The sequence below is a fragment of the Nerophis lumbriciformis genome, linkage group LG21, assembly GCF_033978685.3.
Source record: "Nerophis lumbriciformis linkage group LG21, RoL_Nlum_v2.1, whole genome shotgun sequence".
In the NCBI taxonomy this organism is placed as follows: domain Eukaryota; kingdom Metazoa; phylum Chordata; class Actinopteri; order Syngnathiformes; family Syngnathidae; genus Nerophis; species Nerophis lumbriciformis.
Genome location: NC_084568.2, coordinates 22,676,420 through 22,703,175, shown reverse-complemented (window position 1 = coordinate 22,703,175; position 26,756 = coordinate 22,676,420). Strand labels below are relative to the sequence as shown.

The 26,756-nt window shown below is 37.4% G+C and overlaps 1 protein-coding gene across 2 annotated transcripts in view; it reads left to right on the top strand.

The window, feature by feature from the left end:
* The window catches only part of samd12 (sterile alpha motif domain containing 12), a 387,486-nt gene that overhangs the window by 124,476 nt on the left and 236,254 nt on the right, over positions 1 to 26,756 (top strand). For both annotated transcript variants that reach the window (XM_061982610.2, XM_061982611.2), the window contains one exon: positions 6,279 to 6,408. In XM_061982610.2, coding sequence (XP_061838594.1) covers positions 6,279 to 6,408 — 130 coding nt within the window. The remainder of the gene's footprint in view (positions 1 to 6,278; positions 6,409 to 26,756) is intronic.

Here is a 26,756-nt window from a genome sequence, read left to right as displayed (position 1 = left end):
TCAATAACGGAGCAGCGTCTTCTCATCCCTGGCTCAATAATGCAACATCAACGTCCGACCGGAACTCTCTGATAACTAAAGTTCCTTGGGTGAATTATATAAACTCAACACAGTTTTTAGCGCTTTGATAGCTAGTCTACGGACAGATATAAGTAAGAACTTTACACTACTTTATATTAGAAATGGCAACAGTGGAAGATGAATGCCACATAAGAAGAAGATAGAGAAAAAGAATAAACTTATCGACTATGTCGTTGCTACGGACTACGAAGGCGGAAGCGCGCACATTTTCAGGACTTATGCAGATCCCAAATACACATCAGCAGGTACTAGAAGGTAAGAAAAGTTGGTTTTGCATAATACTGCAAAACAAAACGCCAGGTAATATGTCTGCTAATAGGTGCCATTTTGCGGTCCTTATACACACACCATAATAATACTGGTATGTTTAATGCGCCGACAATTCATCAAGCGGTGCGGCTTCATAGCTTACCAAAGTCATACTAAAGCATTTCTACAGATTTTTGAGTGCCGTGTGTAATGTTTTATATTCTCGATGGAACATTTAAAGTTTTGATGTCATTTATTGGCGTATCTCTTATGTGTGACTGCCAACTTCTGGTCACACTTATTACACCATGTACCAAAAAAAATAGCTTCGAGGTCGGTAAGCACAACCAGAATTATGCCGTACATAAGGCGCACCGGGTTATAAGGCGCACTGTCGATTTTTGAGAAAATGAAAGGATTTTCTGCGCGCCTTATAGTCCGAAAAATACGGTGTATACAAGAGAACAAGGTTTTTTTATTGATAACCAAAGTTCTAATGGAGCTAAATTTGTGTCTGGAGTTCCTGGTGGCACAGAGGTTAGTGCATGTGCCTCACAATGCGAAGGTCCTGAGTAGTCCTGAGTTCAATCCCGGGCTCGGGATCTTTCTGTGTGAAGTTTGCATGTTCTCCCTGTGACTGCGGGGGTTCCCTCCGGGTACTCCGGCTTCCTCCCACCTCCAAAGACATGCACCTGGGGATAGGTTGATTGGCAACACTAAATGGTCCCTAGTGTGTAAATGTGAGTGTGAATGTTGTCTATCTGTGTTGGCCCTGTGATGACAGGGTGTACCCCGCCTTCCGCCCGAATGCAGCTGAGATAGGCTCCAGCACCTCCACGAACCCGAGAGGGACAAGCGGTAGAAAATGGATGGATGGATCTATTCTATGTATATGTACATTTGCTCAGAGAGCTTTTACAAGCTCACACACATGAACATTTAGAGGAAACATTGCTTCCACTTAAGTTTAAGCATATATAAACAATTCATATGCTAAAAAAGATCAGTCCATTAAATTATTGTGTGTACATGTGTTTTTTCTTCTTCTTCTCCAGATTTTGGCGCGCTCTACTTTCCACATGTTCAATCCGATTCAAACCGTTCCAACTTCAAACTGTTCAGCCTATTCGGGAATCGCGGGCTTTCCCTTTACATATTCCAAAAATTCCCAGACTTCCCAGGATTCCAGGTTTTCCGAGACATTTTTCCCATTCAAAATGAATTGGCCATTTTTCAAACTTCCACCATTTCCACATGTTTCAACAGATTCAAACCATTCCACCTTCAACATATTCCACTTATCTTGGACATTCAAACTATATAATTTTTCCAAGTTCAAAAAAATTCCAGGAATTCCCAGAATTACCGTTTTTTTTTTAATCCCGTTTTTCACCTTTTTTTTCTTTGTCGACTACCCCTTCCAGATTTTTCCACCCATTTCAACCGTTCCACCGTCAAAACATTTCTCTTAATCAGGACAAAAAACTAAGTTGTTTTTTGAACTGTAAAAATGTCCCCGTTTTCCTGAAATTCCAGTAACTCCGTAATTCCATTTCTCAATCAAAAATGTTACTTCTTCAACATTTCTCGACCGATTTGGAAAAATTCCAACACCAACCATTTAAATTCCCGCTTTTCCCGAAATTCCCATGAAATTCCCATGAAATTCCCATTGAAATTAATGGAACATTTTTCAAAGTTCCACAACTCCTACATTTTTTTTATCCAATTCAAACCGTTCCAACTTCAAAATGTTCAGCCTGTTCAGGAATTGTGTGCTCCCTTTCAACCATAATTTAAAAAAAAGTCCCGGATTTCTACATATTTACCAATAGTTTTCCATATGTTTCTGATAAACTTACTCAACAAGACACTGAGGCGACTTTAATCCAGGAACTCCGTAATTCTATTTCTCAATCAAAAATGTTACTTCTTCAACATTTCTCGACCGATTTGGAAAAATTCTAACACCAACCATTTAAATTCTCGCTTTTCCTGAAATTCCCAAATTCCCATGAAATTCCCATTGAAATTAATGGGACATTTTTCAAATTTCCACAACTCCTACATTTTTTCTTATCCGATTCAAACCGTTCCAACTTCAAAATGTTCAGCCTTTTCAGGAATTGTGTGCTCCCTTTCAACAATAATTAAAAAAAAAAATCCCGGATTTCTACATATTTACCAATGGTTTTCCATATGTTTCTGTTAAACTTACTCAACAAGAGACTAAGGCGACTTTAATCTACCATAATGTAAAACACCTACTAACCATAGTACGCTTAAATAGAGAGGACCATTTTCCCTGTGTGTGTGCAGAGAAATAAATACACAGAACGTAGCCGCTGTAAGTTTATTATTTAGTTCTATTATTTGTAAATATTTTTTGAGTTCTCATCATTTGTTGCATTGAACATTTTTAATCATCAATGTTGATGGATGAATCCACATTAAAGCAGTCATTCTCGCAGCCTTACAAATATTGTGAACTAAACACGTCTAAGCATGTCTTTGAAAGCAGTTTGAGCCCAACCCAACATGTTTTACCTCAAAACCACTCGTACCGTAATAACACTTTGACATTTTACACTGCAACCTATTTCGATGTGTGATACAAAATACCCCTCAGGCCATACACATACTGTGTGGGCGACAATAGTCACATTCAAGAATGGTTGCAAACACATTCAATATTGCTGCGGAATTGTTCAGCATATCTCAAGACCAAGGCTATGCTCCTTAGAAAGTAGTAATGTCCTTGCTCCATTGACAGTTACTTGGAAATATGAACTGAAATAATTGTAGGAATTGAGATGTGCAGTCAGCCAGCATATATATTTTTTTACTTCTCCATATTAGGGTTGTCCGGTATACCGGTACTCGTATAGTACCGCGATAATAATTAATCATATTCGGTACTATACTGCCTCTAAAAAGTACCAGCCCCCATGCCATGGGGTTGATCTCCACCTGACATCCACTGTAATGATACCAAGTACAGGAGCGTATCTAGTCGATACTACTATGATTAGATCTATATTTCTTTAGCATCACAAAACCTTTTTTCGTTAACTCAGGAAATATGTCCCTGGACACATGAGGACTTTGAATATGACCAATGTATGATCCTGTAACTACTTGGTATCGGATCGATACCCAAATTTGTCGTATCATCCAAAACTAATGTAAAGTATCAAACAACGAATAAGTGATTATTACATTTTAACAGAAGTGTAGATAGAACATGTTTTAAAGAGAAAGTAAGCATATATTAACAGTAAATGAACAAGTAGATTAATAATTCATTTTCTACCACTTGTCCTTAATAATATTGACAAAATAATAGAATGGACACAATATGTTACTGCATATGCCAGCAGCTAAATTAGGAGCCTTTGTTTGCTTACTTACTAATAAAATAATAAAGTTGTCTCGTATGTTCATTATTCTATTTAAGGACGACATTGCAATAAGAAACATATGTTTAATGTACCATAACATTTTTTGTTGTTGTTAAAATATAGCCAATAATGCCAATTTTTGCGGTGCCCTTTATTTAGAAAAGTATCTAAATACATTTTGGTACTGGTACCAAAATATTGGTATCGGTACAAACCTACTCCGTATCACAAATTGCTTTAGAAAATGGATTTATATATATTTATTAGGACTGTCAAATGATATAAATATTTAATCGCAACTAATCGCATTGTCAATAGTTACCACATAATTAATCCCTACTAATCACAGATACTTAAAAAAAAAAATCTAAATAAGTGTGCCTTAGTGTAGTACAAATAGTATTAAAGGGGCCTTATCCTGATTTTTTTTTCCTATTTTTTAGAACACTTCATTTTGATCTTCATAACATATAATGATGGTTAACATCTTTTTTAAAACTTTGCATAGATTTTTGCTTTTTCTGGCTTCTTCTGTTTTGAGAGGCGGAGTTGCTAGATGCAAATACTTGTCGTCCTGAAACTATTCCTCTTCCACAGTAGTTTTAACATATATAAACAATGTCATGATCCGTGGTCCGGATCATGTTTTGTTATGTTCTGTTAGTTTTGGACTCCCTTAGTTCCTGTTTTTGTGCACACTTGTTTGTTACCATGGTTACTTATTATTTCCTCCTGTCTCTGATTGGTGTTCGGGACGCTCACCTGCTTCCCGAGCACTAATCAGAGGCATTATTTAAGCCTGCCTTTTTCGGTCAGTCGGCCTGGCGTCATTGTTTGCTACATGCCTTGGCTACGTAAGATTTGTTTGCTTCATGCCATAGTTTCGTGAGTATTCCTTGTCCATAGTCTATGCTAAGTGTTAGCTTTAGCTTCGAGTGCAATCAGGCACGTTGTTCGGTCGGCTCGTTTTCTGTTTTTTTGTACTCTGATTTCTTGAGGAATAAATCATGTTCCTACCTGCACGCCTTGTCCGGAGTACCGGGTAGTCTGTCTGCATTCCGGGAGAACGAACCCCGCAGTAAGCTGCGAAAACCCCGTCGTGACAAACAATTCATATGTTAAAAAGATCAGTCCATCAAATTATTATTATTATTATTGATTGTGGAAATACAACATGTCACCAAATAGGATTGACATTAAAAAGTATACAATGATAATGTCTACAAATAATAATATTGCTAATGATAGAATGTGTGCGTAGTTTTGCACTGCAAAGCAAAAAACAATCAGGGCTAATGTGTAACATTCTCAGATTTTCCCAATGAAGCAACCCACCTGCAGTTGATTTAGTGTTACCCGTGCCAGGAAAAAAAGTATATTTTTAGATAGCCTGTATTTTGTTTGTACTGTTCAGTTTCTAAAGAGTACAATACCTTACAACAAAGCATTTGTTTTCGAATGTGTGTACTTCTTTAATAGCTTAGTGTTCCGAATTCAGTCAGTTTATTCTGAAGTGGGGTAATGGAGTTGACCACCCTTGATGTAATGGATCGTAACGACACAGGAAAGCTATTAATGTCTCGTACTCTCTTCAATTTGAGATTTTGAGGCCAATATTTGGACTTACTGGCTCTTTGTTGTTATTTTCTAACAGAATATTGGGTTAGTTTATTATTCATTCTTGATCAGTAAGCAGTTGAGAATGTCACCATTAAATGTATAATTTATTATTAGCAACACCAAGAAAGTTATGTTTGTGTGCAGATTTAATTTGGAATCGCTGATAGTACTGTACCGTACGCCCTAAAAAAATCACTTTTGAGTAGACTAAAATATTTATTTTTGTATATTTTGTCAGCAAAAAGTTGAACAAACAAGAAGCACCACCAATACACTGCAACAACTGAAATCTAAGTAAGATTAAATATCTCAAATAAGGGTGATATTTGCTTATTTTCTGTCTGATAAGATAATGTACTTGTTTTTCTTGTTTTAAGTGTTTTGGTCCTAAATGATCTCTGTAAGATATTACAGCTCGTTGCTGAGATTTTATGACCTATATTGAGTAAAACATGCTTGAAACTAGAATATCAACTGTTGCAAAGCTGTGTCATCAACACTCACAAGTATAAAACTACTTTTTTAAAGTAATAATTTCTTACTTCAAGCATGAAAAAAATAATTTTGATGCCGAGCGCATATCATTATGTGAAGATAATGGCACTAGCATTTACTTAATTTAAGAATACTTTCAACATATTGAGCCAAAAGGTCTCTTTTTTTTCTACCAAGAAAAGTGCACTTGTTATTAAAGAGAATGTACTTATTTTAAGGTATTTTTGGGTTCATTGAGGTTCGCTAATTTTACTTGTTTTGGAAAGTCTTGACAAGCCGAATTTTCTTGTTCTATTGGCAGATAATTTTGCTTAGTTCAAATAAAATACCCCTAATTTTTGTATTTTTTTTTCTTGTTTTTGAACTCTGACTTTTTGCAGTGTACATGATGTTGTCTAATGTCAAATGTTTAAATCTGTTCATTTCTGACAGCCGGGATATGTCAAACTGTCCAAACCAGTGGCGCTGTGGACCCAACAGGATGTGTGCAAATGGCTGAAGAAACACTGTCCGAATCAGCATCAGATCTACAGCGACTCCTTCAAACAACACGATATCACAGGTACCCCAAAACATGTGCACAGACCAAAGTTCAGACAAAAGGAAATAGAAATATGTTTTATTATTTATAATGATTAGGGCTGCAGCTACTGTTACTCGAGTCGTCCACAAACTCAGATCTGGCCCTCCACGTCATTTTATATGGCCCGCAAAAGCCTGGAAATAATATGTGTCAATAAAATATATTATATTTTCTTTCTTTACTTTCTTATTTTCTCACTAAAGGTATTAGGTTTTTGTTCTAGTTTGTGTCCAATAGTGTCCAATATTGCCACAAATATTATATTATCTAACTTTTTTGGTCAAAATCCAAATAAATACTTAAATATCTGCTTAACTTATGATTTCGAAGCAAGTTATCCATCACATTGGACACTATAAAAACAGCTAATAGATTTTACTGTAAAATTTAAGGAGTTTTTTTTTTTTACAGCATATTAGTGTAAGTTGGAAAAAAACGACCAATGTTTGTTTTTTTACAGTAAAATTATGTTTTTTTTTACTATAAATTCTATGGTTGATGATTTTATGGTACCACATTTTACTATGGTAAAAAAACTGGCAGCTGAGTTGCCTCAATAAAATTAAACAGCGGTACTGTATTTCTATTTATATGTTGTAAAAATAATAATAACAATTAAAGAAACGACCATATATTTTACAGTAAAAGTCTGGCAACTAAGCTGCCATTTTTTTTCTGTAAAAAACAGTGGTAAAATCCACATATTTGTTTTACTCTTTATGTACATTTTTTTTTAAAGATTTAAATTCATAGGCAAATTCATTAATTATTTACTGGCCCTCTAATGGCAGCCATGACTGCGGTGTGGCCCTCACAGACCTAAGTTCAGACAAAATGACGAAGCCTATATAAATATGTTTTATTATTTATAATGTTTAGGGCTGCAGCTATTGATTAGTCGAGTAGTCCACAGGTGTCAAAGTCAAGGCCCGCGGGCCAGATCTGGCCCTCCACGTCATTTTATATGGCCCGCAAAAGCCTGGAAATAATATATGTTAATAAAATACCTTATATTTTCTTTCTTTACTTTCTTATTTTCTTACTAAATGTATTATGGTTATTTTTCTAGTTTGACAGGGAACAAAAAAATAGTGTCCAATATTGCAACGAATATTATATTATCTAAAATGTTTGGTCAAAATCCAAATAAATACTTAAATATCTGCTTAACTTATGATTTTGACGCAAGTTATCCATCAAATTGTACACTATAGAAATGGCCGAAAAATTTTAATGTAAAATTTAGGGAGGTTTTTTCTTACAGCAGTGTAAGTTGAAAAAAACCGACCAATGTTTGGTTTTTTTACAGTAAAATTCTGTCGACTCTGCTGTCAGTTTTTTTTTTTTTTTTACTATAAAATCTACAGTTGATGATTTTATGGTACCACATTTTATTATGGTAAAAAACTGGCAGCTGAGTTGCCAAATTAAAATTAAACAACGCTACTGTGTTTCTGTTTTCAGTAATATTTTGTAAAAATAATAATAATAAAAAAACCCACCATATATTTTACAGTAAAAGTCTGGCAACTAAACTGCCAGTTTTTTTCTGTAAAAACAGTGGTGAAATCCACAGATTTTTTTTTTACTCTTTACGTAAAAAAAAAAAAATTAAATATTAAAATTCAAAGCCAAATTAATTAATTATTTACTGTTACAAGCGGCCCTCTAATGGCAGCCTTGACTGCGGTGTGGCCCTCACTGACAAAAGTTCAGACAAAATGACGAAGCATATAGAAATATGTTTTATTATTTATAATGTTTAGGGCTGCAGCTATTGATTAGTCGAGTAGTCCACAGGTGTCAAAGTCAAGGCCCACGGGCCAGATCTGGCCCTCCACGTCATTTTATATGGCCCGCAAAAGCCTGGAAATAATATGTGTCAATAAAATACCTTATATTTTCTTTCTTTACTTTCTTATTTTCTTACTAAAGGTATTAGGTGTTTTTTTCTAATTTGACAGGGGAAAAAAATAATGTCCAATATTGCAACAAATATTATATTATCTAGTTTTTTTGGTCAAAATCCAAAACAATACTTAAATATCTGCTTAACTTATGATTTCTAAGCAAGTTATCCATCACATTGTACACTATAAAAATGACCAATAGATTTTACTTTAAAATTAAGGGAGGTTTGTTTTTACAGCATATTAGTGTAAGTTGAACAAAAACGACCAATGTTAGTTTTTTTACTGTAAAATTCTGTCGACTGAGCTGTCAGTTTTTGGGGGTGTTTTACTGTAAGGTCTACGGTCGAGGATTTTATGGTACCACATTTTATTATGGTAAAAAACTGGCAGCTGAGTTGCCAAAATAAAATTAAACAGCAGTACTGTATTTCTATTTATATGTTGTAAAAAATAATAATAATTAAAAATACACCATATATTTTACAGTAAAAGTCTGGCAACTAAGCTGCCAGTTTTTTTCTGTAAAATCCAGATTTGTTTTACTCTTTACGTTAAAAAAATTTAAAATATTTAATTTCATAGGCAAATTCATTAATTATTTACTGTTACAAGCGGCCCTCTAATGGCAGCCATGACTGCGGTGTGGCCCTCACTGACCAAAGTTCAGACAAAATGACGAAGCATATAGAAATATGTTTTATTACTTATAATGTTTAGGGCTGCAGCTGTTGATTAGTCGAGTAGTCCACAGGTGTCATCTGGCCCTCCACGTCATTTTATATGGCCCGCAAAAGCCTGGAAATAATATGTGTCCATAAAATACTTTATATTTTCTTTCTTTACTTTCTTATTTTCTTACTATAGGTATTATGGTTATTTTTCTAGTTTGACAGGGAACAAAAAACAGTGTCCAATAATGCAACAAATATTATATTATCTAGCTTTTTTGGTCAAAATCCAAAACAATACTTAAATATCTGCTTAACTTATGATTTCTAAGCAAGTTATCCATCACATTGTACACTATAAAAATGACCAATAGATTTTACTGTAAAATTAAGGGAGGTTTGTTTTTAGAGCATAGTAGTGTAAGTTGAACAAAAACGACCAATGTTAGTTTTTTTACTGTAAAATTCTGTCGACTGAGCTGTCAGTTTTTTGGGGGTGTTTTACTGTAAAATCCACGGTCGAGGATTTTATGGTACCACATTTTATTATGGTAAAAACTGGCACCAGAATTGCCAAATTAAAATTAAATAGCGCTACTGTATTTCTATTTTCAGTAATATGTTGTAAAAATAATAATAATTAAAAAAACACCATATATTTTACAGTAAAGTCTGGCAACTAAACTGCCAGTGTTTTTTCTGTAAAAAACAGTGGTAAAATCCACAGATATTTTTTACTCTTTACAAACCCCGTTCCCATGTGAGTTGGGAAATTGTGTTAGATGTAAATATAAACAGAATACAATGATTTGCAAATCCTTTTCAACACATATTCCATTGAATGCACTACAAAGACAAGATATTTGATGTTCAAACTCATAAACTTTATTTTTTTTTTGCAAATAATAATTAACTTAGAATATCATGGCTGCAACACGTGCCAAAGTAGTTGGGAAAGGGCATGTTCACCACTGTGTTACATGGCCTTTCCTTTTAACAAACTCAGTAAATGTTTGGGAACTGAGGAGACACATTTTTAAGCTTCTCAGGTGGAATTCTTTCCCATTCTTGCTTGATGTACAGCTTAAGTTGTTCAACAGTCCGGGGGTCTCCGTTGTGGTATTTTAGGCTTCATAATGCACCACACATTTTCAATGGGAGACAGGTCTGGACTACAGGCAGGCCAGTCTAGTACCCCCACTCTTTTACTATGAAGCCATGTTGATGTAACACGTGGCTTGGCATTGTCTTGCTGAAATAAGCAGGGGCGTCCATGGTAAAGTTGCTTGGATGGCAACATATGTTGCTCCAAAACCTGTATGTACCTTTCAGCTTTAATGGCGCCTTCACAGATGTGTAAGTTACCCATGTCTTGGGCACTAATACACCCCCATACCATCATAGATGCTGGCTTTTCAACTTTGCGCCTATAACAATCCAGATGGTTCTTTTCCTCTTTGGTCCAGAGGAGACAACGTCCACAGTTTCCAAAAACAATTTGAAATGTGGACTCGTCAGACCACAGAACACTTTTCCACTTTGTATCAGTCCATCTTAGATGAGCTCAGGCCCAGCAAAGTCGACGGCGTTTCTGGGTGTTGTTGATAAACGGTTTTCGCCTTGCATAGGAGAGTTCTAACTTGCACTTACAGATATAGCGACCAACTGTAGTTACTGACAGTGGGTTTCTGAAGTGTTCCTGAGCCCATGTGGTGATATCCTTTACACACTGATGTCGCTTGTTGATGCAGTACAGCCTGAGGGATCAAAGGTCACGGGCTTAGCTGCTTACGTGCAGTGATTTCTCCAGATTCTCTGAACCCTTTGATGATATTACGGACCGTAGATGGTGAAATCCCTAAATTCCTTGCAATAGCTGGTTGAGAAAGGTTTTTCTTAAACTGTTCAACAATTTGCTCAGGCATTTGTTGACAAAGTGGTGACCCTCGCCCCATCCTTGTTTGTGAATGACTGAGCATTTCATGGAATCTACTTTTATACCCAATCATGGCACCCACCTGTTCCCAATTTGCCTGCACACCTGTGGGATGTTCCAAATAGGTGTTTGATGAGCATTTCTCAACTTTATCAGTATTTATTGCCACCTTTCCCAACTTCTTTGTCACGTATTGCTGGCATCAAATTCTAAAAAAAATGTTTATCAGTTTGAACATCAAATATGTTGTCTTTGTAGCATATTCAACTGAATATGGGTTGGAAAGGATTTGCAAATCATTGTATTCCGTTTATATTTGCATCTAACACAATTTCCCAACTCATATGAAAACGGGGTTTGTACATTAAAAAAAAAGTAAAATATTTAAATTCATAGACAAATTCATTAATTATTTACTGTTACAAGCAGCCGTCTAATGGCAGCCATGACTGTGGTGTGGCTGATTGATTGATTTAAACTTTTATGAGTAGATTGCACAGTACAGTACATATTCCATACAATTGACCACTAAATGGTAACACCCGAATACGTTTTTCAACTTGTTTAAGTCAGGGTCCATGTAAATCATTTCATGGCTCTCAATGAAAACAAGTTTAACATCCCTGGAGTAGTCTATTGAGTGCTTTGATGGATTAATTGAGTAATCGGATAAAACACACTTTATGGCCTCAATGTGTGTTATAGGGAAAATAGGTAATAAACATCAAGTTTTATGCTTTACCTAACCTTCATTTTTTTGGCAGAGAAATGCCCATCATCACCACTGAAATTGCACTTTGAACATGTGTGCATTAATTAAAAAAAAGGATCACGCCACCGCTCTCATGTGCCCCCTATTGCATTGGCTGTGCGGATACTATATTTGTGTATGTGAAGTTCTGGATTTGATACATTTTTATTAGTTACACTCATTAAAAGGTTAATCGAAGCAACATAATATCAATCAAAGTGTCCTTCTAATCAAATCAATGCAATCATTGCGGCCTTCAGCATAATGCGGCGTTAATAAGGCAGTGGACATTAAACTGAGCTTGTAACAACACATTGTGTAATAAGTATTTATGTAATAAGTGTTCACATCATGATGTAATAATGCCACATTTTGTAATAATCTACTGCATTTTGTAAATCAATCCTTAGAGGAATTTTGTAATACACTTTGACACTTTTTTGTAGTGGGGAACTTGCTACATATTGCAAAAGTTATCACACAATGCAGGTGCTGCACTTTCTTGGAACAAAATGTAAGCGTTTTTGAAAAATGAACCACAACATTGAACAAATTATTTATTTTGTTTCATATTTGTATTAGTTTTTTTGTTTTGTTCTTGGTATCATGTATACCAGGCCTGAGCAATTATTTTGACTCGGGGGGCCAAATTTAGAGAAAAAAAGGTGTCTGGGGGCCGGTACATCTGATTTTTAGGAACACTAATACAAAACCTCACAAAAATCTCTGAATGTTAAAAACGTTATGACAGATCGCTTTAAAAATCGGAATGGAATTTAAAATTTTTTTACTGAATGAGACAGCCAGAATGTACATGAAAATAAAGAATGTGTGATTTACAGTATTAACTATGAAGGATAAAACACTGAATATTGACAACATATGAACGTCACACCACCTCTCGATTTGACATATTTTACAATCAAGCGAAACGCTACAAAAATGCAACAAACAGAGCGAAATATGAACATGAAGGGTAAAAAAACCCCACCTACAATCTGATACATCTGATATATCACTAAGCTTTAGAACTTTGTTGTAAAAATCTCCTTCCGCGTTTGTCCCTGACACCCGCATTTCAAGCTGGCCACTCTGGACACACTCTGTGGAAACACTCCCCACCCACACTGCTTGGTGCCTCGTCTGAGCTGCTGTGACGTATATGACCATAGTAACTAATTAGATTACCATAAAAACTAATTAGATTACCATAATAACTAATATATCATGCAAAAGCGCAGATTCCAACCATTGAAATACTTTGTATAGTTCAAGACTTACAGTCATTTGAAAACATCACTACACATCATAATGGCAGCTAGTTTCAATCTTAAAGATCTAAAAAAAATTATCTGGGAATGTCCGGCGGGCCAGATTGAAAAGTTTAACAGGCCGCATGGGCCTTGATTTAAACCTGGGCCTTAATTTGCCCAGGTCTAATGTATACCATACTTTCCGGGCTATAGAGCACACCAGTATTCAAACCGCACCCACCAAATTTTTGAAGAAATTAATATTTTTCATATATTAGCCACACGGGACCATAAGCCGCAGATATATACCGGTACAAAATATTTTGTAAATTTATATGTAAATGCTTTTATTGTTTTCAAGCGGCGCCTATAACAGTGCAGTAAAAAATGAACAAACAAAACAAAAGTCATGGTCATGGACCCCCTAGCTGCAATCAGCTAAACAGCTGGGGACGGCGTGGCGAAGTTGGGAGAGTGGCCGTGCCAGCAAAATAGGGTTACTGGTTCAATCCCCACCTTCTACCATCCTAGTCACGTCCGTTGTGTCCTTGAGCAAGACACTTCACCCTTGCTCCTGATGGGACTGGTTAGCGCCGTGCATGGCAGCTCCCGCCATCAGTGTGTGAATGTGTGTGTGTGAATGGGTGAATGTGGAAAATAGTGTCAAAGCGCTTTGAGTTCCTTAAAAAGGTAGAAAAGGGCTATACAAGTACGACCCATTTACCATTTACCATAAACAGACTAAAATTTACAAACAATACAAAAAGAATGGTATTGTAAGTTAATAATACTAACACAGACACTTGTAAATGTGTTAGCATATTCCCTAATGCTAACAACACTAGCTTCCTGACATTACAATAGCACATACAAATATGCATGAAAGAAATTCTACAGACCTCACACATGGGACGGTTTAGTAAGTAAGAATTTTTTAGTTATATTGTAAAACTTCCAAACATTGCTTGGAGTGATGAATGAAGAATCATTTCACGCACAAATGCTATAGACGAATAGTAAACATAATGGGATATACCGTATTTTTCGGACTATAAGTCGCAGTTTTTGTCATAGTTTGGCCGGGGGTGCGACTTATACTCAGGAGCGACTTATGTGTGAAATTATTAACACATTACCGTAAAATATCAAATAATATTATTTAGCTCATTCACGTAAGAGACTAGACGTATAAGATTTCATGGGATTTAGCGATTAGGAGTGACAGATTGTTTGGTAAACGTATAGCATGTTCTATATGTTATAGTTATTGGAATGACTCTTACCATAATATGTTACGTTAACATACCAGGCACGTTCTCAGTTGGTTATTTATGCCTCATATAACGTACACTTATTCAGCCTGTTGTTCACTATTCTTTATTTATTTTAAATTGCCTTTCAAAAGTCTATTCTTGTTGTTGGGTTTTATCAAATACATTTACCCAAAAAATGCGACTTATACTCCAGTGCGACTTATATATGTTTTTTTCCTTCTTTATTATGCATTTTCGGCCGGTACGACTTATACTCCGGTGCGACTTATACTCCGAAAAATACGGTATATCCATTCGGCCACCGTGTTCAATGGAGAAGTCTGATCTACAAACTTTGCAGGCAGCATACCCCTTCCCCTTCGAGCTGTCCTGGATGAACTGAAATTCTTGTTTCCAATCATTTTGGAACTCGCAAGCGTATTTCTTTCTTCCTACTCGTCGTCGCCATGACTGTCTCTTCTTTCATTCTTCTGCTTCGTCTCCTTCTTGTTGTGTGTGCAGTTGTGCACTCTCCAAAAGCCGTAGATGTTATAACGTGACTGGGCCGGCACGCTGTTTATATGGAGGAAAAGCGGACGTGACGACAGGCCATACTTGCCAACCTTGAGACATCCGATTTCGGGAGGTGGGGGGTGGGGGCGTGGTCGGGCGTGGGGGGGCGTGGTTGGGGGCGTGGTTAAGAGGGGAGGAGTATATTGACAGCTAGAATTCACCAAGTCAAGTATTTCATACATACATATATATATATATATATATATATATATGTATATATATATACATATATATATATATATATATGTGTATGTATGTATATATATATATATATATATATATATAAATATATATATATATGTATATATATATATATATATATATATATATCTACATCTTGAAAATATGCAAACAAAACTGTTTGGATAATTGATACTTCAAACTTGCATAAATAAATCTTAAGGAATATAACATAACTTGGCTTCTGAGAGCTTCAAAATGTAATGAATAAAATGCTAAAGTTGTTGATCAACAAGCAATTATTTTTAATAATTAAATATGGTCATTTTAAATGAATTATTATGATAATTGAAAATTAATTATTTCAAATATGTTTATTTTAATTTTATGGCTGGATATAATTAGGAGTCAGAAAAAATACAAATAAAAATACAATTAATTTTGATGTTTTTAGCAAAATATAGTAAAAATGTATTTAGTTTTTTTTTTTTTTTAATTAATAAATATATTTATCTTAAAATATATTTTAAGATAAACATAATAATACAATTTGTCTCTAGTCTGGATGATTTAGTTCTTGTCACCCTGTTGTCCCCCCGTCATGAAAAAAGGCTGTCCTCAATCAGGTCCGCACGGAGCTGGAGGGGGCGTGGCCTCCAGCTCCGGCTGAAAATCGGGAGATTTTTGGGAGAATATTTGTCCCCGGAGGTTTTCGGGAGAGGCGCTGAATTTCGTGAGTCTCCCGGAAAATTCGGGAGGGTTGGCAAGTATGCGACAGGCTGTCCTCACTCAGGTCCGCATGGACCTGGAGGGGGCGTGCCTTTAAGGGTTGGCAAGTATGGTCCAGCTTAGAACACACTTGTTCATCTTGCTGACGAGAGTTCTCATCCAAAACATGCCAGTTTCTCTTTGCATCTCTCGTCCACACCACCTGGAGCCTCATTCCCACCGTCAAAGTGTGAGCGCTGTCAACACTTCGCCACGTCAATCAGTTCCATAACAAAGATCCTCACGGTCACCCCCGCTGTTGAACAACACTTAAGTCCCGGTGGCAACAGACGACCGTTAATTGCCATGCACTACACCTCTTGGAGCGCGACTGATCATGCTAATATGTTTGTTTGTTGCCGTCAAGAGCCTCTTTGGTTCAGCCACGCTTTGACAGGGTAAAATCGCCGCAAGGTCAGGAAGAGCGGCGGGATGATTCATGCATTTTCGCCATTATACGCGCTACACTGAGGGGTATTTAGCATTCACCGCTAAATGGTGTGATAGTGTGAATCTTGCTGTGCCTGTTGGCTTCCATCCAGCCTGCAGCGATTTGTAAAAATGTATTTACCTGTGTGTTTAATTAAGCTTAAAGTGGTATCTGCATAGCGTATTTGTTATTTAAATGCATGCTTATTGTTGCAAAGTCATTTTAACAAATTGCAGGATCGTATGACAAAAACCTCTTGTATATTTGGAGTATGAATTTGAATTTGTTTATCCAGTCTTTACCTCAATATTAGCTATGTGTTTTTGACAAAATTAAGAATCTGGTTAAGAGATAATGGCTTTTTTGCCGATATCCGATGTTCCGATATTGTCCAGCTCTTAATTACCGATTCCGATATCAACCGATACCGATATATACAGTCGTGGAATCAACACATTGTTATGCCTAATTTTGTTGTGATGCCCCGCTGGATGCATTAAACAATGTAACAAGGTTTTCCCAAATATATCAACTCAAGTTATGGAAAAAAATGCCAACATGGCACTGCCATATTTATTATTGAAGTCACAAAGTGCATTTCTTTTTTTAACATGCCTCAAAACAGCAGCTTGGAATTTGGGACATGCTCTCCCTGAGAGAGCATGAGGAGGTTGAGGTGGGGGGGTCGGTAGGGGGTAGCAAGGGGGTATATATTGTAGCGTCCCGGAAGAGTTAGTGCTGCAAGAGGTTCTGGGTATTTGTTCTGTTGTGTTTATGTTGTGTTACGGTGCGGATGTTCTCCCGAAATGTGTTTGTCATTCTTGTTTGGTGTGGGTTCACAGTGTGGCGCATATTTGTAACAGTGTTAAAGTTGTTCATACGGCCACCCTCAGTGTGACCTGTATGGCTGTTGACCAAGTTCACTTGTGTGTGTGAAAAGCCGTAGATATCATGTGACTGGGCCAGCACGCAAAGGCAGTGCCTTTAAGGTTTATTGGCGCTTTGTACTTCTCCCTATGTCCGTGTACACAGCGGCATTTTAAAAAGTCATACATTTTACTTTTTGAAACTGATACCGATCATTTTTAAACCGATACCGATAATTTCCGATATTACATTTTAAATCATGTATCGGCCGATATCGGCAGTCCGATACTATCGGACATCTCTAATCTGGTTTAATACGTTTTCTATTGGACTCACTGCTGTCATAAACAGTAAGGATATGTCATTAATAATACTGGTGGAAAACTAACCAATTATTGTTGAGTTACTTTAGACCCTAAGTTCCGGCCCGCGAGTGAATTATCTCTGGCCCCCGGGATGATATTTGATTAGTATTAGAACCGGCCCGCAGGCCACAGCCGCCTGCTGCTGTTTTGTGCGCACCAATACTCCCATCAGTGTTGGTGCTAGGAATTTTCAAAATGGGGTACCAGGGACTGTCAGGTTCAAACACTGATGACATCTATTAAACAAGACAAGAAGCAAAGAATTAAACAGAGACAGGATTAAATTTGGCACAATTGAGGAGAGACGCCTGGACACACTGTACTCTTGTACAGTGTCTCAGCACGCTCTGCCAAAAGATTGTAGGCCTTCCCCTTTATTTGGACTTTCTCTGACCACATGACAACAGCTGCTTCTAAGGGACGAGGTCGTAAACAGTTCACAGAAAAGGTCGTAAAACAGTTCAAAGAAGAGGTTCGTAAAAGAGTTCAAAGAGAGGTTCGTAAAACGGTTCAAAAAGAGGTCGCCTGGAGGGGAGTCTGGTCCTGCTTCCTCTTCACTTTTGTAGTTCTTGGGTCAGACAATATATTTCTGTTTGATTACAATACATGAAAGAAACAGAATACCTTCATTTTGCTTCCCCCCACTACACAGTGGAGTTTTACGAGCCTTACTCTTGGTAGGTTCCAAAGACAGCGTTTGCTTCTCACCAGGCACTCAATGTAACACAAAGATTGTATGATAACTTAGCAACAATTATTGTAACGGGGACCCCATCAAGTCATAAAAATGGGGTTCGTTGGTAAATTTTTGGGGTCTCACTTTTTTGTAAGCGTTTTGAAAACAAATGATAAACGTATGCATTATCCTGTTATATCTCACATTCTATATTGTGTTTTGGAAAAACGTTTTCATAAACGTTACTGTAGAGGTTGCCCTCTAGTGGGTTCCTCGGACCACCACATACTGCCACGAGAGCCCGCTTTCAGGGTACAACACGGTTTTATTTTTATCAATGTTGACAGCTGTTTGCTTTCCAGAAAAATGTATTTTTCTTTGGCCGTGTCGCTCTCTCTCTCTGGCTCCCACTGCATCTCAAACCCCGTGTCTCGGTCCGGCTGCTGCTAATAAGGGCCACAGGTGATTAGATAACAAGGCCCACCTGGGCCATCCACTCACCTGTCGCTGTCTTCGAGGCCGGTCCTTGCACACCCCGTTCCGCGGCAGGCCCGCAGGCCACGCCCCCCTCCACAGTTGCTTAATTCATAAAAAAAATAATACAAAAGAAAACACATTTTTATGCATATGTAAATGTATTCAGTTATAAACATTCATTCCCTTTCTTCTTTCCTTCATGGATCTGCCGGTATTTGTGTCTATATTTTTATTGTAATATTTTCAGAATGTGTTTGTTCTATTTTTGGCCAAAGTAAGACAAAGAAAACAATCTGAAATTGTATTTATTTTTTACTTTTAATGCCATGATTTTAATAGTCCGGCCCGCGAGTGCACAGATTTTCCTCCATGCGGCCCCTGAGCTAAAATGAGTTGGACATCCCTACTTTAGACAGAGCGCACACCTAAATTACGGTTTTAATTTAATTTGAACATGCACACAGTTACAATTATTTTTGTATGTGTTTGACTCCTTCCTACTGTCACCGAATAGCGCAATTTTAGTTTTTCTTAGATTCAAGGATAATCCGTTTTTGTCAAACCATCTATTTTATGTATCAGTTTTTTCTGTTATTGTCTTTCTGTGTGTTCTCCTCTGAACAAAATGCAGTCGCATCGTTTGCAAATAGTACTAGCTTTAAGTCTTTTGTAACTTTGCACATTTCTTTTGTATGGAAATTGAATAATCTTAGTCCCAGTATTGATCCCTGCAAGATATATATAGAGTTGTGGCTATGTGTTCGCCTAGCTCGAGGGGTCAGCAACCTGCGGCTCTAGAGCCACATGGCTCTATAGCGCCACCCGAGTGACTCCCTGGACCTCTTTCAGAGATGTGTGAAAATGGAAAAAGATGAAGAAAAAAATACATATTTTTTGTTTTAATATATTTTCTGTAGGAGGACAAACATGACACAAACCTTCTTAATTGTTAGAAAGCCCACTGTTTATGTTACACATGCTTCACTGATGAGAATATTTGGCAAGCACCGTTGTGTCCTACTAATTTCAGCGATCTTTGAACTCATCGTAGTTTGTTTACATTTATAACTTTCTCCGATGCTGCCACAGAAAGACATAAATAAATAAATAATGACATGTTTTATGCCACTCCTTTTTTGTCTCATTTTGTCCACCAAATGTTTTATACTGTGCGTGACTGCACAAAGATGCGCTTTGTTGATGTTATTGGCTTGTTGGAGTGCTAATCAGGCATATTTGGTCAATCCATGACTGCAAGCTAATCGATGCCAACATTCTATTTAGGCTAGCTGTATGTACATATTGCATCATTATGCCTCGTTTGTAGGTATATTTGAGCTCATTTAATTTCCTTTACTTATGTCCTCTGTGTATTTAATGTATATTTGCCTAACACATTATCTGTGTGTAATATTGGCTGCATTTCTGATAGTTGTTTGTGTGCCATGTTGTTCCAGACCACAGCAAACGTTACACAGCCGTTTCCTTAAACTTGGACACACACATCTATACTTTTGGCCATTCTGAGCCAGTAATTTCCAGAAGTTATCTCATCCTGTGAGAAACCTCCATTTTACTAATGATTTCCAATGTTGCAAAAATGTGTAGAATAAAAATTCAAATACAACATTTCTGTCAACGAAGATTTGTGCCACCTTTTGATAGTAGGCTAATATAGACACTTACATCATGTGTTGCCTTCATTATAACACGTATATAAGGCTTTTAATTGTTTGCGTCTCCAGACAGATTTTTATTTTTTTATATTTGGTCCAATATGGCTCTTTCAACATTTTGGGTTGCCTACCCCTGGCCTAGCTTCACATAGTGCTTCCTATTAGTTAAGTAGCTTCTCACACAGTTCAAGACCAACCCCCTGATGCCATACCGTTCTAATTTGTTGTATATGATATTATGATTTATTGTGTGCAATGCATTTGTTAAGCAATGAGTTGGCGACTTGTCCAGGGTGTACCCCGCCTACTGCCCAAATGCAGCTGAGATAGGTTTCAGAACCCCCCCCCCCCCCCCGCTACCCCAAAAGGGACAAGCGGTAGACAATGGATAGATGGATGGGTAAACACTGCAGCTTTACACGGTTTACCATCTATTGCATTAGTATTTTTTCCCCCGTTATTTCCATTAATGCCATTGTTGTTGAGATGTTAGCTGCGTATCTGTATTGGTTGTATTTATAAATGTTAGAGATGTCCGATAATATCGGACTGCCGATATTATCGGCCGATAAATGCTTTAAAATGTAATATCGGAAATTATCGGTATCTGTTTCAAAATGATCGGTATCTGTTTCAAAAAGTAAAATGCATGACTTTTTAAAACGCCGCTGTGTACACGGACGTAGGGAGAAGTACACTGCCTTTGCGTGCCGGCCCAGTCACATAATATCTACGGCTTTTCACACACACAAGTGAATGCAAGGCATACTTGGTCAACAGGTCACACTGAGGGTGGCCGTATAAACAACTTTAACACTGTTACAAATATGCGCCACACTGTGAACCCACACCAAACAAGAATGACAAACACGTTTCGGGAGAATATCCGCACCGTAACACAACATAAACGCAACAGAACAAATACCCAGAACCCCTTGCAGCACTAACTCTTCCGGGACGCGACAATATACACCCCCCGCTACCCCCCCAACCCCGCCCACCTCAACCTCCTCATGCTCTCACAGGGAGAGCATGTCCCGAAATTCCAAGCTGCTGTTTTGAGGCATGTTAAAAAAAAATAATGCACTTTGTGACTTCAATAATAAATATGGCAGTGCCATGTTGGCATTTTTTTCCATAACTTGAGTTGATTTATTTTGGAAAACCTTGTTACATTGTTTAATGCATCCAGCGGGGCATCACAACAAAATTAGGCATAATAATGTGTTAATTGCACCACTGTATATATCGGTATAGGGTTGGAATTGGGGGTTAAATCACCAAAAATGATTCCCGGGCGCGGCCACCGCTGCTGCCCACTGCTCCCCTCACCTCCCAGGGGGTGATCAAGGGTGATGGGTCAAATGCAGAGAATAATCTCGCCACACCTAGTGTGTGTGTGTGACAATCATTGGTACTTTAACTTTAACTTTAACTTTATATCGGAATCGGTAATTAAGAGTTGGACAATATCGAAATATCGGATATCGGCAAAAAAGCCATTATCGGACATCTGTAATAAATGTGTCCAATGTGTTGTTCAATGATTTTCAATGTTATGGTGGGGCAGTCCATATTAATCGTTCCGGAGAAAAAGATTAATCGCGTTGTTAATTCAGTCTCACAAGTTTGTGGTGTGAACTGTAAAAGAAATGACTCGGCGTCAGCTTTGGAAGTTGAACGACACGCATACAGACTTTTGTTGTGATACAGTTAATAGATGAAGTATAAAAAAAAAAAGATGAATTTGTGAGGGTGCATTGTTTTGATTGGAAAAGTCCACACAGCAGCCAACGTGGTCTTCATATCATTTGCTGTGTATGAATGTTGAAATTAAGCTTATTTTGTACTCTTCCCTCATGAGAATACACACATTTTAAAGATAGCAGCCCAACAGTATATTAATGGTCTTGGTTTCTTATTCGGGTGTACCGGTAATGAATTTACACGATGGTTGTTATTACATAAGCATGGCCACTTATGCACATTCAGTTCAGTACACACACACACCATTTCCTACTAGCAAACACAAGATTTAACTCACAGGACAAATTAGCAGAACACAACTGTGCTTGTCTTTAAAGGGCTTTATAAATAAAGTTGGTATGGTATGGTACTAATTGGACATACGAATCTCTTTGCATTGCATTCAGTCTTTGAAGTATAATATGCATTTTGGATCGGTTTCGATGAGAAAACTACTTAAAAATGTGCAGAAAGATGAACGCAACCAACACATGATTATGTTTTGTTTTATTTAAAGAACACATGGATCTTGAGCCATGAGCGACTACATATGTGCGATCATTTCAACAACAAACTTCTTCAGAATGCAGCAGCGATCCTGACACCACTTCATAATCGATGTGCCACATCCTCCCTATTGGTCTCCCTCGATCTTTACCTCTCATCCCTGCTGTCATTAAATATGCATTAAAGCATATTAAGGCATAATTAGATATTAGCCTCTAATCTGGTGTCTCTACAAGACCGCTGGGATTCTTTATTTTAAGAATAGCTTGACTTCAAAAGTACAAACCCCAAAACCAGTGAAGTTGGCACGTTGTGTAAATCGTAAATGCTTTTCAACTTATATTCCATTGAGTAGACTGCAAAGACAATATATTTAATGCTCAAAGTGAGAAACGTAATTTTTTTTGGCAAAAAATATCATTAACTTAGAATTTAATGACAGCAACACATTGCAAAAGATTTGGCACAGGGGCATTTTTACCACTGTGTTACATGGCCTTTCTTTTTAACAACACTCAGTAAACGTTTGGGAACTGAAGAGAACAATTTTTAAAGCTTTTCAGGTGGAATTCTTTCCCATTCTTGCTTGATGTACAGTTTAAGTTGTTCAACAGTCCGGGGTCTCTGTTATGGTATTTGACCCATCATATTGTGCCACACATTTTCAATGGGAGACAGATCTGGACTACAGACAGGCCAGTCTCGTACCCGCACTCTTTTACTACAAAGCCACGCTGTTGTAACACGTGCAGAATGTGGCTTGGCATTGTCTTGCTGAAATAAGCAGTGGCGTCCATGAACAACACCTTGCTTGGATGGCAACATATGTTGCTCCAAAACCTGTATTTACTTTTCAGCATTAATGGTGCCTTCACAGATGTGTAAGTTACCCATGTCTTGGGCACTAAAATACTCCCATACCATCACAGATGCTGGCTTTTGAACTTTGCGCCTATACCATCCAGATGGTTCTTTTCCTCTTTGATCCGGAGGACACGACGTCCACAGTTTCCAAAAACAATTTGAAATGTGGACTCGTCAGACCACAGAATACTTTTCCACTTTGCATTAGTCCATCTTAGATGAGCTCGGCCCCAGCGAAGCCGGTGGTGTTTCTGGGCGTTGTTGATAAATGGCTTTTGCTTTGCATAGTAGAGTTTTAACTTGCACTTACAGATGTAGCACCCAACTGTAGTTACTGACAGTGGTTTTCTGATGTGGTCTTGAGCCCATTTGGTGATATCATTTACACGCTGATGTCAGTTTTTGATGCAGTACCGCCTGAGGGATTGAAGGTCACGGGCACTCAATGTTGGTTTTCAGCCTTGCCGCTTACGTGCATTGATTTCACCAGATTCTCTAAACCTTTTGATGATATTACGGACCATAGATGGTGAAATCCCTACATTCCTTGCAATAGCTTGTTGAGAAATGTTGTTCTTAAATTGTTGGACAATTTGCTCACGCATTTGCTGAGCATTTCATGGAAGCTGCTTTTTATACTCAATCATGGCACCCACCTGTTCCCAATTAGCCTGTTCACCTGTGAAATGCATCAAATAAGTTTTTGATGCGCATTCCTCAACTTTCTCAGTCTTTTTTGCCACGTGTGCAAGCTTTTTTTAAACATGTTGCGGGCATCAAATTCCAAATGAGCTAATATTTGCAAAAAATATACAACATCGTTTACCAGTTTGAACGTTAAGTATCTTGTCTTTGCAGTCTATTCAATTGAATATAGGTTGAAAATGATTTGCAAATTATTGTATTCTGTTTTTATTTACATTTTACACAACATGCGAACTTCACTGGTTTTGGGTTTTGTAAAATATAACTCCTCTCGCTTGGTCAATCCCATTCTGGCCGGTCAATTAGACTTGACAGGTTTATACTTTCCTCATATTCCCATTATTTGAAAAAAAAATATTGTATGCTCCAACCTGCAACCATGCACCTGGCAGACATATTTGCTATTTACTTCAAAATCTGCGCGGAAATAACATGATTTGGAATGAAGATGCTACCAAAAACACATACTATGCAATATTTTAGATTTTGGAGCTAAAAGTGGGCGTTCCAAAATGTTCTCAATCCCCGGTTTCTGTTATTAATGTGGTTTTTTTTAGAAGGCAAGTACAACGATGTAGACGAATACAGCAGTAACAGTTTGAACAGTGTGAATAGTATTCTTTATTTTTAGTCAATTAAATTTGTGAATTCTCCTTGGCACTATTACTATAGCTACAGTATATTTGTTTATGGTGTAGAAGCTTGTCGTGAGAAAATATTTTCTTGTCCATCACTTTTAATGTGGGAAACAGCTATCGATTGTTTTACTAATCAAGTAGTCTATCGATAGTCTATAGTAATCAAGTAGTTTGTTGGATTCATCAAGTAATCATACATAATGCAGTTTATAGCCTCAATGCGTGGACGGCGTGGCTTGGATGGCTGTGCCAGCAACTTGAGGGTTCCTAGTTCGATTCCAGCTTCCCCCATTCTAGTCACGGTCGTTGTGTCTTGGGCAAGACACTTCACCCACCTTTCTCCCAGTGGCATCTACACTGGTGTATGAATGCACAGGACTCCCTTGATTGAGTCTAAATCTCAATGGGACTTTCCTGGGTAAATACAGGTTGAAAATAAATGAATAAATAAAAATGCTTATTTTAGGGAAATTAATTGAAATAAACAACACTTTTCCCGCTTGCTAAAAAAACTGCGTTCTTTTCTTCAACATTGAAAATTGCACTTTTAATATACACTCAAAGTTCGATACAACACAGTTAACATGGGGTCCTTAAAATAAAATACTGATCGCGTTCTTCCCGAGATTGCGTTATATAGAAATCCTTATTTCTTACCTTTTCTTTTCAAAGAAATCCAATGAAATGATCCCTAACCCGAATCGAATGAAGAAATAGACAACATTTCTCAATACATGCATTATCCATGAATTGATTAACGTGGACTTAAAGAAGTTGAAAAACGTATTGAGGTGTTACCATTTAGTGGTCAATTGTACGGAATATGTACTGTACTGTGCAATCTACTAATAAAAGTCTCAATCAATCAATCAATCAATCAATCTCGGTACCTCGTGTTGTTTATGGAAGTACTATTAGGCCAAGTTTTACCATCCACTAGTAGGTTGGGACAACACTGGATTGATATTTTTGTTATTTTTATTTTATTTTATCTATTTTCTTGCATTCCTTCTTTCCGGAGACTCTCATAAATATTTACTGTGTAAGTTTGTAAATGCATGATAATTTAGTGGAAAAACAACACCATTGTCTCCGGTGTAAAAAGCCTGCAATGTATACGGGAGAACATTTGGGGTCCACGGCATGATTGGGTTATATAGAACCTCACGTTATATCCGACCACGCTATGTAATAAATGTACAAAAAAAAAAAAAATCCATGCTGTTTTCCAACACACAGATCACAAATCTCATGTGCGCTCTTTTGCAACGGTTGTGCGGAAGCTATGTCCGCGTATTTGAAGTTCCAGGCTCTCCGTGCATTCCGTATTTTATACGTTTTTATGAATTTAATAAAGATGCAGTACCGCCTGAGGGATCGAAGGTCACAGGCATTTAATGTTGGTTTTCAGCCTTGCCGCTTACGTGCAGTGATTTCTCCAGATTCTCTGGACCTTTTGATGATATTACGGATCGTAGTAAAGTTAGATTAATAAACGATTAATCAATGCAACAGGTTACAAATCAGTGCTTTTTTCTAATCAATTTGCAGCCCTAGAAACCGTATGGTACCGAACTGAAGGTTTCCCTAGCAGTGTTTTTCAACCACTGTGCCGCGGCACACTAGTGTGCCGTGAGATACAGTCTGGTGTGCCGTGGGAGATTATGTAATTTCACATATTTGGGTTAAAAATATTATTTGCCAACCACTAATTATAATCTGCAAATTATATACCGATGTTGAGTGTCGGTGCTGTGTAGAGCTCGGCAGCGTAACCGTGTAATACTCTTCCATATCAGTAGGTGGGAGCCGGGAATTAATTGCTTTGTAGATGTCGGGAACACGTTGTGTGAGACGACAAGGGTTTGTCGTCGTATCTAATGCTTAAACCAAAAATAAACAAAAGGTGAGTGCCCCTAAGAAAAGGCATTGTAGCTTAGGGAAGGCTATGCAGAAGGAAACTAAAACCTAACTGGCTACAAAGTAAACAAAAACAGAATGCTGGACGACAGCAAAGACTTACTGTGGAGCAAAGACGGCGTCCACAAAGTACATCCGAACATGACATGACAATCAACGAT